This window comes from Micropterus dolomieu, linkage group LG22 (genome assembly GCF_021292245.1).
Source record: "Micropterus dolomieu isolate WLL.071019.BEF.003 ecotype Adirondacks linkage group LG22, ASM2129224v1, whole genome shotgun sequence".
NCBI classification, from domain to species: Eukaryota; Metazoa; Chordata; class Actinopteri; order Centrarchiformes; family Centrarchidae; genus Micropterus; species Micropterus dolomieu.
The window spans coordinates 22,218,312-22,230,673 of NC_060171.1; the positions used below are offsets into that span (position 1 = coordinate 22,218,312).

The following is a 12,362-nucleotide window of genomic DNA, read 5'->3' on the forward strand; positions in this document are numbered from 1 at the left end:
TCATCAGATGGTTATCAATTTTTATAAATTCATATGATGTGATTTTCTGGAATTTTCTTTGGGATTCTGTCTTTCACTGTTAGAATGTACATATGATTAAAATTGTAGATTGTTGCATTCTTTGTAAGTGGGCAAACCTGCAAAATCAGCAAGGGGTCAAATACTTTTTTCCCCCACTGTATGTTCACATCATCTTAGGTCCCTACTCCACTCAATGGGACTACAATGTGTAATCTTTGGTATACTGTACAGTACATGCTAATGGCATTGCTTTTCCCAGATGATGTAGAACACACTTTTCTTTGAGCTTATTTTGGGCTTGTCTATCAGTATTTGACAGAAAAGGGCAGCTACTGACCTTGAAAGAGGGACTGTCATTTCATGGCATCTGGCTGCTCAAGCTCCCAGGGCAGAGGAGGCTGTGAATAAGGGCACATCATCAAATAAATTAAACATAAAAATTGCTCTTTTTCTCTCTTTCTAGGTTTTGGCTTACATGTTTATGAATGTAGAGCTTTCCTTGGCATAAAAACCTTACAAGAAAACATTCTGGTCTCCTATGGGTTTTTGTGCTCTCTGTCCAAACAAGCTGCCTTATTTCCTAGAGAATTTTTGTTCTTTGTTTTTATAAAGATGCGTTTTTACTTCAGGGCAGCAGTTTAAGTACAAATGTGGGTAAAATTTTGCAGGTCCCGAAAACCTGATATATATACTCAGGATATATAGAGTCTAAACAGGATGTGAACAGAGGAAATAACTAGCTAAACTAACTACTCCTTAGCTCTTTCTGTCACTGCAGACTTTCTTCCATGACATACTCAAATAGTGTACACAAAAAAACACTAGCATACCAAACAGTACACTGGCATTAAGCACCCATTAATTTTCCCGAGCCTCAGGAGCAGAATAAATAAGAAAATGAGGAGTTTAATGGTGCATTAGTGAGGAGCCAGCGGAACAGGCCCTGGGCTGTGTTTTGAATAGGCAACTATTATGAAAACCAACCTGTCACACACTTGAAAGAGCACACCATTTGGCATTATACATTATAATGCAATGTTTCCTCAAGGAGTAGATGAATGCTTTAGCTTGCTTGTGATCGGCTAATGAAGAGGTTGGATGGATAGTTATTTAAAGGCAAACTTTTATATTAGTTTAACATGTAGAGCTGTTGAGCATCTTGTTGCCATGTTATGTAGGGTCTACACAATGTTAGAGTATACAAAGTCTGGCTCATATCAGAGATAAATTATAATGCCGAAATATGCTGTGTTTTATTCTCAGGATTATACAAAAAACACATTTAGTTTCAGTGCGTGGCGACAGCATGTTTTGCAGTGTTTTGAAATAGTGGATACTAGTTAATTATCTGATTACAGATGTATTTCTAAGCAGGTTCAGTATACAAAAAATGTCATGCAGTATACTCTCCTCACTTTAAGTATTGTATTAATGTTAACAGCTTTGTATTCCCACATCACATAGACCTTTTTATATTTATACTTAGTTTGACTGATACATTATAGCCACATATAATGTTGGTCTGGGATACATTTGAATTCTATTGGTTCAAACTTCAATTTTGATTTATCGTCTCTCAATAAAAACAGGGGCACTATAATTGATTATTTCTCTGATTGTTAGACATTTCACAATCACTGATCAATCCACCACGTCAACCATTGTGTACTTGCTACTGATTGGTCCAAAGGGGATGTCATCCCTCTTGGGACAAAATGTTTACTCTACTTTGTGATATGACTGCTATGTTCACATGATCACAATCTTATTTCATTTGGCTAATTACCAAGTGGAACAACAGCACTGGAATAATAATGATGGAGAAATGAATTAAAGGTGCAATCATCTTGTTTGTCTTGTGCTGGAATCTGCTCAGGATAAGATCCCAATCACATGATGTTTTACTAATATACTTCAGCTCTCTATAAGCTAACAAAATAATACAGTGATTGGATTTTAATGGATAGTTAGCATCACGCAGAGATGTGAGCAAATAGCGTCACTTGGATAAGGATAACAATAATGTTTCTGTGTACTCTGAGTGCTTGAGTAAGACATATAGATTAATTAAAGGAATCAGGTACCAAGATGGTAGTACTCTATATTGTTACTGTTGCAATGACTTATGTATGAAAAATACCTAAGTCAGCAAAATTTTATTTCAATAGTTGTTATGAAGTGTAAACTTAAAAAAGAAGAATAACTCTTCTTAAATGTTATCAGTAACATATTCTGACTATTACAATTGCCAAAAAAGTAACATGTTTAGAATACATTAAGAATACATCCTCACTACATGTAAACATCTGTTGTGCTTTATTATCAGTGTCATTTATGTCACATCACTACCTATTCCTGAATTATTTCTGCTTGTCAACGTAAATGAAATGTTAATATATTACAATAATAGTCCTGTTAATCGACAGACATGGACTGGACAACATGTGCAACGGTAGCTACCAAACAATCTGCACAAAGTGTTGTTAGAGAATTCCTTACATTAATGTAGATATTGAACATTTTTGTTGATGCTTACTCCACTGAAATTTGCAGTTTGTCTTAAGATTAATGCATAATCTAATTGTAACAGCACAGAAAGCCAAATTGTTTTCAGTAGCACTTACATTTTCTACAAGCCATTTTAAGGGTTAAATAATGAAAATAACATTTTATGGACAGCAATACTCAAAGTACTATCATTATCATTTACATTGGAAAATTATAAGGCAGTCGGAGCACTGATTTATGTAAAGACACATCATTTTCACTTAATGAGTTAAGAATATGACAGAATGACAGAATACTACAGTGAATGTACCAGCATGTATTTGATTTGATTCATACATTGTCTTGTATTCAGCTATGCAATGTCCTGCATGGTAATGCATGTCAGTACTTGCTACCGTGCTGTAAGAGTACATAGACGAATGCCTGTAATTTAATAGTACTTGCTGAACTAATTCTGGTTTTATACTGATGCCATATAAGAACACTTTACATTGTATGGCTATATCCATGTTAAGAAGGCATTATGATTTCATCTTTACTATGAATCTACATTTTCTAAAATGCTGTTGTAAAGCATGAACGCCATAAAGATGGAATTACATCCTCAAGGAGCCTTATTTTTCATCCTAATTTTGATGATAAATGGAAACAGTCATACGTGAATCATAATAATTAAAGTTAACAATATAATCAATTTGCATGAATAAATTAAGTTAAATAAGCGGGTCAATGGATGGAAAAAGACAACATACTCTACTACAGCTCTGTCTCCTAAAATGTGAGCCTTCCATTGTTATACTCTTATACATATACTATATCTGTATAACTATCAGCAGTCTGTCTCTGGCACAGGATGAAAACAAGAATCAGACAATACAGAAAAACAACAATAGTTTATTTTAACCATATTTTGTGTATGAACTACAAACTCTGGTCTCTATAATCGATCTCCATATCTTTTAAAGGTCATGAAAGAATGCTTACATGAAAATCAATCTCTTATTCGTTTACATCATGTTTCTATTTTTCACTTTTAGAACAGGTTGTTGGCACATGTAAAATCAAAATTTAAAAATTTTTGTTTTTGTTTTATTCTCAAAATGTATTTTTATATAAATCTAACACTAGAACAGCATTCAATCTCAGAAAAAAAGGAAAGAATGTGAAAAAATACCCCAAACCCAAAAATATTTAGATATCTTACATACATGAGACAGCTCGACTAAAATGCAACAAATTTACGATTTAAATTTTCAGACAGTTTACCTCCAACTAAAGGCAAAAAGGGAGGATGGTTATACTCTCTTACGTAAACTGAGTAGAATTGTGATCCACATCCCACAACTAGGAAATCAAACACAGACTAAATGACACGCACCCAGGTCATTCTATGGTTTACAAATGTGCCGAACTCCACAGAAGAGTAATTATGGGATAAATAGTGTCTGGGTGATGAAAGAAAACAAACATGATATGGAGTAATCAATTATATAATATATATATAAAATATATAATCATTCAGTCTGGACTCAAATTATTTGGGGATCTCATGTTTTTGTGTGCAGCACATTAGAAAGCACCCACTCCATGAAGGCTTTAAAGGTGGCTGTAAAAGGTTTATAGCTATGTCCACCTTATGACATTTTGTTAACTTGTCTTTATTCTTGAATGTGGGAACTAGCCAGTATAGTTTAGAGTGGTTTTGACCAATGGATGGGCAGGACATGATCGCCGTAACATGAATGAACCTAGAACCATTACAGCTCGTAAGCTTGATAGTGTTGCTAAAATTAAATGTGAAACCAACGGAGGATACAGATGGACCGCAGTGACATTGCAGCATGGGTTGTTTGAAAAGTTTCTGTTGATGTGTTAATACTTTATTTCTGATGGAAAAACCACCATTGCCACCATTGGAATCCACCGTAACCACCATGATTCCAAGTGATAACAGCATCTCATATATATATATATATAATGGCAAATCATATATATCACCTTTCAAGTCTATAGAAGATGAGTTTTTGAAACTTGCAACATACTGTGAATTATGGGTGGAGTACCACTCTAGCTTTAAGGTTAGTGGTGTGCATTGTGACTCCATAAAAAGTACACGCCACTATCTGTAATTGTCCTTTATATACTTCCTTATTGTTAAAACCGTGATATAATGAAAACAAAACAGAATAAAGCATGACAGTGGCCTGACCCTTCTTATAGAATTTACTGTTAGGGCAGGAAAAAACCTGGGGCATCTCCCTAAGTGACTGACAAATGACTGCCTAAGCACTGCATTTGTGGTGCCTGGCACCATTTTTCACAGTGGGGACACATCCAACGCCCATGAGCACATCAATTAAAATGGAAATTGTGTTGTCGCTAAGGGAGAGGGAAAGAGGCGGGTGCAACCCAAACATCTGGTTGATGCCCGATCCCACACATTCCCCCTAAAGCCTCCAGCAGCATAAGCCCTGCTGCTCAGGGCCAAGTCCTGTGGTTGGCAGGGGCAGGGTGTGAATCTGGGGCTGCCAGGCACTGCCCATTTGGAAATGTGGCACACAGATGACAGGCGATGTGCTCAGACAGCTGTATAAAGGGTTAACACTCTTTCTTTAGCTCATCAGTCTGCTTCTGACAACACTCCTGCAGTACTGCAGATGAGGTAAGGGGTACCAGCATGAAAAAGGTGGCTTCAAAGGAATCATTTTCATATGAAACAGTACAAAGCACCGTAAGGTAAAGGTGAGGCCATGAATTTGAGACCATCTATATTTTTCACGAGATTTCTGATCTTTACATCTTTCCCTATTTTTGCAATCACAATTATGCCGATTCTAAAATACCCATTAATGCTGGTCCTATATCATGAACTTCAGAATCTAAATGGGTCTTAATGTTATTAATGTCCTCTATAACAATCAGAAGATATCTCGGCGGAACTGGGAAGTTGAGTGAAAACAAGTGGAGATTAGGGATAAATTTATATTTTCCATATACATTAGCAACACAAAGACAAATGTAAGTTTCTTTTATAGTTAATCAATAGAATTTAATTTAGCTAAAATGCACTTCTAACAGTGAGACTCAACTTTTACAATATCAGAAGGTAGGGCATATTCCCCTCAGTCTATTGATGACAGAGCAAAGAGTGGCTACTATGTATGTGACAGATATAATTAAACTGTGAATTATGATCAAATTTCATCACTGACAGTTCTGTCATTCACTGTAAAATAATGAACAAGTGTTTAATTCATCTCAGTTACAGATGGTCACAAAAGATTTCATCACTTAATCCACAGCTGGAGAACATCACTAATGTGCTCTAGATTCCTTTGATACATGGGGAAAATGAGGTTACTATCTCATCGGATCTAAAGTCTGCAGTTTACCAAAAACAGAACAATAATTTGCTTCAGGAGTTTGTCTTTGACATATGTCTTCAAACAGAGTTTGAAAGCATATTAGTAAACCAATCCTGTGAAATGAATAGAAGAAAAAAAATTAATTAAATGCTGAAAAAATAATTGCAGAATACAGTTTTTTCTTGATTTAACCACACTAGTTTTTTTTCTTAAATAAATAACTTCTGTTTTGTAAAGACACTTTTTGAAACAGTAGACATACCCTAATTCCCAAAGTCATTGAATAAACATCACCAGTCACTGATTTGCCACACCACGTTTCTAAACCTCACGTTTGAGCCACAGTCCTTGCAACCAGTTGTCAGTAATTTCCAGTCAGTAATGTCTTTATGTAATTCCATCAGCTTTATAATGTCTTGTTTTGAAAAAAAAAAGGATTAGATTTGGGTCTCTTGTACATTGTCTTTTGAGCTGGCCCGGATTAACAAAGGTTCGTGCGCTGAGCTGTGTATGGAGTTGATAGTGGAGGCATGGTTGTATGCTGTTTTATAGGTGTTATAATGGTTTAGGTGCTCGTGCTCAAGAGGAGGCAGAGTCAGGTGGCCCTCCATGCCTGGGCCTCCTGTTACACAGTCCTCATCCACATTGATGATCTCAATGGTGCGTGTAGGTGCATGCTGGTTCTGCTGGTGGTGCTGTTTGCGCATCTTGTAGAAGATGATCAGCATGACAGCTGCCATGAGTGTGATTGCAACAAAGCAGCCAATTATGATCTTGGTTGTCTTCATTACTTCATCCAAGCCATTCAGTGAGCCCTCCCCACCCAGCTCTGTGACAGGGATTGTGTAAGTCTTCTCTGTGGCGCGAGTGGAGAGTGGGATCCGGACTGTGGTGGTAGTTGTAGAGGTGGGCGAAACAGACTCCCACGTACCAGCAGAGGGGGTGGGGCCCACCTTCTGTTGCACAGTAGTGGTGAAGCCTTCATTATGTGGCGTTTCTATGGTCTCCACTGTCACTGTGGTGAAGTAGCTGAAGCTACTATTCTCTGTAGAGGACACATTGAGTGTGGCAGATGCTGTTGTGTTACCTGCAGAATTACTCACCATACATGTATAAGTACCTGTGTCCTGCATGGTAACATTGGTAAAGTTCAGAGTGCCATCATTCAGCACAGAGATTCTGACCTTGTATGCACCGTGTGTCATGATGGAACCATTGGGTGTAATCCAGCTTACTGAGGTCAAGGAGCTGGCTCTGCATTTCAACTCTGCAGCGCTTCCCTCTGTCACATTTAGGTCTGCGGGAGGCTCCACAATAACAGGAGCATAACAGTGAAAGTAGTTCTGGTCCAGCTCACCAATGTATCGCCCCTTATGGTTGGAGGGTGAGCTGCAGCGGGCACAGCAGCTCGTGTTTGCTGGTACCATCTCCTTAAGCCACCAGCTTAGCCAGAGGATGTCACAGTTACAATTCCACGGGTTGTGGTGCAAGTGCACCCTCTCGAGGTGATGTAATGGAGTGAAGAGATCATGGGGCAATAGAGTAAGGTTGTTATGGGCTAGATTGAGCTCCACTAGTGACTGCAGGTCATCAAAAGAGTTCCTTTCTATGGTCTGGATCTGGGCATGCATCATCCATAGCTTCTGTAAATGAATGAGCCCTTTGAAAGAGCCAGGTCGGATGACAGTGAGCTGGTTCCCTGACATCTCCAGTTCATCCAGCTTAACCAGGGGAATAAGGTTGGGAATTTCCCTCAGATTGCACATTCCAAGATTTAAGTAGCGCAGATTGCTCAGCCCTTCAAAGGCCCCCTCAGATATGTAGGAGAGCCGTTTGAGCTCCCCAAGGTCCAACCGCCGTAATGAGGGCACTCTGTTGAAAGCATAGGAGGGAATGCTCTCTATGGGGTTATTCCTTAGCCAAAGCTCCTTTAGTTTGGACAGGTACTCAAATGCCCCGTTTGGGATAGTAGTGAGGCGGTTATCAAAAAGCTCCAAGGTATTGAGGCTGGCTAGTCCATTGAAGGCTCCCAGCTCAATTTTGCGTATGTGATTTTTGCTCAGCTGCAGGATCTCCAGATGTCTTAGGTGCTTGAAGCTGTCCACCTTTATGACTTGAATGAGATTTTCTTGCAGATTCAGGTAGCGTGTGTTGGTAGAGATGCCATCTGGGACATCTCGCAGGCCTCGCCGGGTGCAGATGACTTTGCTGAACTGGTTACTACAGGAGCAGACAGAGGGGCACGTCTGAGCGCGTACCAGCCCTGCCACCACCAGCAGCTGGAGGGCCAGAAGCAGCACAAACAAAGGGTCGGACAAGGCCCGGTTCCACCTAGGACCTCGCATCATCTGCTGCTTCTGAGAGGAGGTCATCTTGTTTAACATTCATAATTCATTGACTGGTCTTCCACTCTTTGGAAAGAGGATTTGGGCTCACTGGAATGAAATGAGAGACAGAGAAGAGAAGAGACGCATTAGATAATTGAATGCACAGGTGTAATGCATGTTTTTCATGTGTCACTTATAATAAGTAAAGAAAATTTAAATTTTCACCAAAAGATATTCTTTAGGTTTATGGATCTGTTGCAGCCACTAATAATCACACATATATACATGCATACACTCAAGCTTGCAACCTTGATGCTGTGCCTTATATCCATTTCTGTTTCTGGGTGCTCTGTCCTCCTCACACTCTCAATCTTAGTCACATAAAATAAAATCACAATGAAGCTGCCGACTTCTGTGCTGTATCTCTGTAGGAGGAGGAGGGGAGGGAACAAAAGCAGCTATGACTGCTGTGTTATGTGATTTATATTTGAGACTGGGGGACATAAATAATAAGGATGCTTGCCACCCACAAGTCCTTCAGTCGAGTCGAGATATCAGGAAACGTCTGATTACAAGTCACAGTTCCTCAAAGGCACGTATGTGACTGGGATGTCGAACAAGAAAGCCAAAATGAGGCCGGGGAATTTGTTTGTGTAACTCTGCCAGAGGAAACTGTGGGAATACAAACAATGTATTCTTTGATTAAGATTTATTGTGTGCAAGAGAGACTCGAAATAATGATGACCAAATGTCTATTTCATTCATACCTGAATAGCAGTATTCCTCAAATTTGTTCATATTTTCATTGTTGTACAGTGAAAAATGGTTTAAAAAGGTACCATTCATACAGTAGAGAAAAACTGCAACTTCTGGAAGTGAAGTTAGAAATAAACCTGAAACCTGAAAAGCCTTAAAATATAATTTAAATATAATATAATTATACACAGTATCTCTCAAAAGTGAGTACACCCCTCACGGGGGTGGCCAGCGGTTTAGACATTAATGGCTGTGTGATGTGTTATTTTGAAGGGACAGCAAATGTACATTGTTATTCAAGCTGTACACTCACTACTTTACATTGTAGCAAAGTGTAATTTCTTCTGTGTGTCACATGAAAAGATATAATTAAATATTTACAAAAGTGTGAGGGGTGGACTCAATTTTGTGAGATACTGTATGTATGTATATATACTGATCAAAATTATAAACGCAGCACTTTTGTTTTTGCCCCCATTCATCATCAGCTGTGGCTATGGCTGGCCACAATAAAAGGCTACTCGAAAATGTGCAGTTGAATCACACAGCACAACGCCACAGATGTTTTGAGGGAGCGTGCAATTGGCATGCTGACTGCAGGAATTTCCACCAGAGCTGTTGCCTGTGAACTGAATGTTCATTTCTCTACCATAAGCGAGAGTGAGTGAGAATTTGGCGGGACATCCAACCAGCCTCACAACCACAGACCACATGTAACTGCACCACCCAAGGACAGCCACATCCAGCATTTTCACTTTCAAGATCGTCCGAGACCAGCCACCTGGACAGCTGCTTCAACAATCGGTTTGCATAACCAAAGAATTTCTGCACAGACTGACAGGAACCGTCTCAGGGAAGCTCATTTGCATGCTCGTCGTCCTCATTGGGGTCTCGACCTGACTGCAACTTCACACAGCCATTGAAGAGGAGTGGACAAACACACAGGCCACAATCAACAACCTGATCAACTCTATGTGAAGGAGATGTGTTGCACTGCGTGGTAAATGGTGGTCACACCAGATATTGACTGGTTTCCAGAACCCCTGGACCCACCCAATACAGTGAAACTGCACATTTTTCAGTGGCCTTTTATTGTGGCCAGCCTAAGCCACACCTGTGCAATACCCATGTTGTCTGATTAGCATCTTGATATGCCACACCTGTGAGGTGGATGGATTATCTCGGAAAAGGAGTAGTGCTCACTAACACTATACATTATATATATATATATATATATATATATATATATATATATATATATATATATATGTATATATATATGTATATATGTATATATATATATGCACACACACATACACATATGTAGAATGACCTTAGCAATAATTGAATTCATAAAGACAGCAAAGCAGTAATCAGTCATATATCACTACAAGTGAACATCAACATATAGTACATCTAAATTATTGAGACCTCTGCAGTGCCTGTTCAAAATGTGCCCGTTTGGAATGACCCAATTGCTTGACCTTTGGTATTGCTGTTTGCAAGTTGAGAACTTCACACATTACACTCCACTTCTGTGGGTCATGAGCAATGCATCCGCCAAATGTGAAGTCAATCAGAGGAACGGTTGTTGAGGAAATGGTCAGACCTCCGTGCATACAGATAGTAAGACTACAATGTAACATCTTCAGGCTCTCTTTATTCATCTGTTCATGAATGTACAGTAGCGAGCGACAGAAAGCAAGCTGAACCAGACATGCTGTTCAGTGGTAAAACAGTTAATAAGGATCCCCCCTCAATGCACGACTTAGTGCTTTTGCAGGTAGTAACTAATAAATACTGTATGTCCCATAGATCAAGAGCTTGTACTTGACACCACATTTCCTTGGGTCCTCAGCAATTCACCCGCCAAATGTTAAGTTGATCGGGGGAAGAAAATCAATCAAACATACAGACAAAACAACCTCTATTTTAGTTAGATGGCATTTCAGATTGAATTTAAATCCCAGCAGACACAACTTTGGCTGAGAGTCATATAGAGACAGCTGAGAAGAATTAGATTTGAGATCAAATTTATAGATGGGTTCCAATATTAAATATCAATATCTAGCCCTCCAGTAGAAATATAGATCCATTAAGACATTTCTTAATATTACACTACTAACATAAAATAAATACTATAGCTAATTACATTATCTTCAGTGTTCAGGTATGACACCCCTGCAAACTTATCAGTACCTACTAATGTTAATGGGACTGAACTAAAGTATATGTTCACTAATTTACAGTTAAAGACTAGATTATAGCTGCAGTGTTCACAAACTAATTCATATAAAGTATTATTGCCATATGCAAATGTTGAGATGGTGTAACAACATCATTATTTGAGTAGTGCAATGACAGTTTCAACATCATTTCTATTATCATATAGTTGTCACAATTCATTCTTAAATATTTTTTTCATCACTGTCATAGAAAGCTGTTTTCCCTCTCTAAATGAAAGACAGGGAAACACTCTGGGCAGGTCGGAAGTGAGTCACAGAGCTAACACAGATAAAGAGAAACATTTACAGAGTCTCTAATCCATCTGACCTGAATGTTTTTGAATGTGGGAGGAAACTGGAGCACATTCAGAAAATCAATGTGAACCTTCAAGAAAAAATTTGAACTTCACACAGAAAGAACTAGAGTTACAACCTGCAGTGAAATGACAGAGATAAGCACTGGCGTATGTGTTTTTAGGCTATAAATAGCTATAGAAAATCTCAAAATTTGTCACGAAGAGAACTCTGACTGTCACACAAACAGCTTTTAATCTATAAACAGAGTAATCATTAAACCTATAAGAGACTACAAGAGGATTTAGTTCGGATGTTATAATAAAGGGAAATGGCTGTCATATTTTAACAGGGTAATCAAAGATAAACAAAAAACAAATTAAGAAAATTATAAAATGTGAAAATGGTGTGTGACATTTAAAAATTGAGAATGGTTGATGTAAATAGTCTAGAACACCTTTTTTCCCAGTGTTGGCAAATACTACAGATAAAGACTTTACTGTACAATAGGCTGATACACACACACACACACACACACACACACACACACACACACAAACAAACACACAAGTGTAACAGCATTAGCATGACAACTGAACAGAATCAAATAAATCATCATAAATGCTTTTGTGAGATTACAGTATGTTCTGTTTCTATATAGTATGTTCAATACACAGCCTAATCTGCAACAGAAAGCTCTTCACTTAAGAACAAGCAGGCTATTACAGTAACTACTGATTAATTGCTTGATTACGGACTTCATTAATTCTTCAATTACAAAATTCAAATTCCAAGCAGGAAAAGCCTGAGGGTGGAAAAATAATGTTTTCATGCAGGGTACCAGGCAACTGTTAAAGGGATCACAC

General features: G+C 38.4%; 1 protein-coding gene across 1 annotated transcript; it reads right to left on the reverse strand.

Annotated features, from left to right (window-relative positions):
- Positions 1-6,074: 6,074 nt before the first annotated feature.
- lrrc4ca (leucine rich repeat containing 4C, genome duplicate a) lies at positions 6,075-8,278 on the reverse strand. Its single transcript, XM_046036293.1, has one exon. The coding sequence runs from the start codon at positions 8,276-8,278 to the stop codon at positions 6,332-6,334; it is 1,947 nt and encodes a 648-aa protein (XP_045892249.1). The 3' UTR covers positions 6,075-6,331.
- Positions 8,279-12,362: the final 4,084 nt, after the last annotated feature.

Excerpts from the sequence above, each read along its gene's own strand:
- lrrc4ca (XM_046036293.1), bottom strand. The coding sequence starts at position 8,278 with ATGTTAAACAAGATGACCTCCTCTCAGAAGCAGCAGATGATGCGAGGT.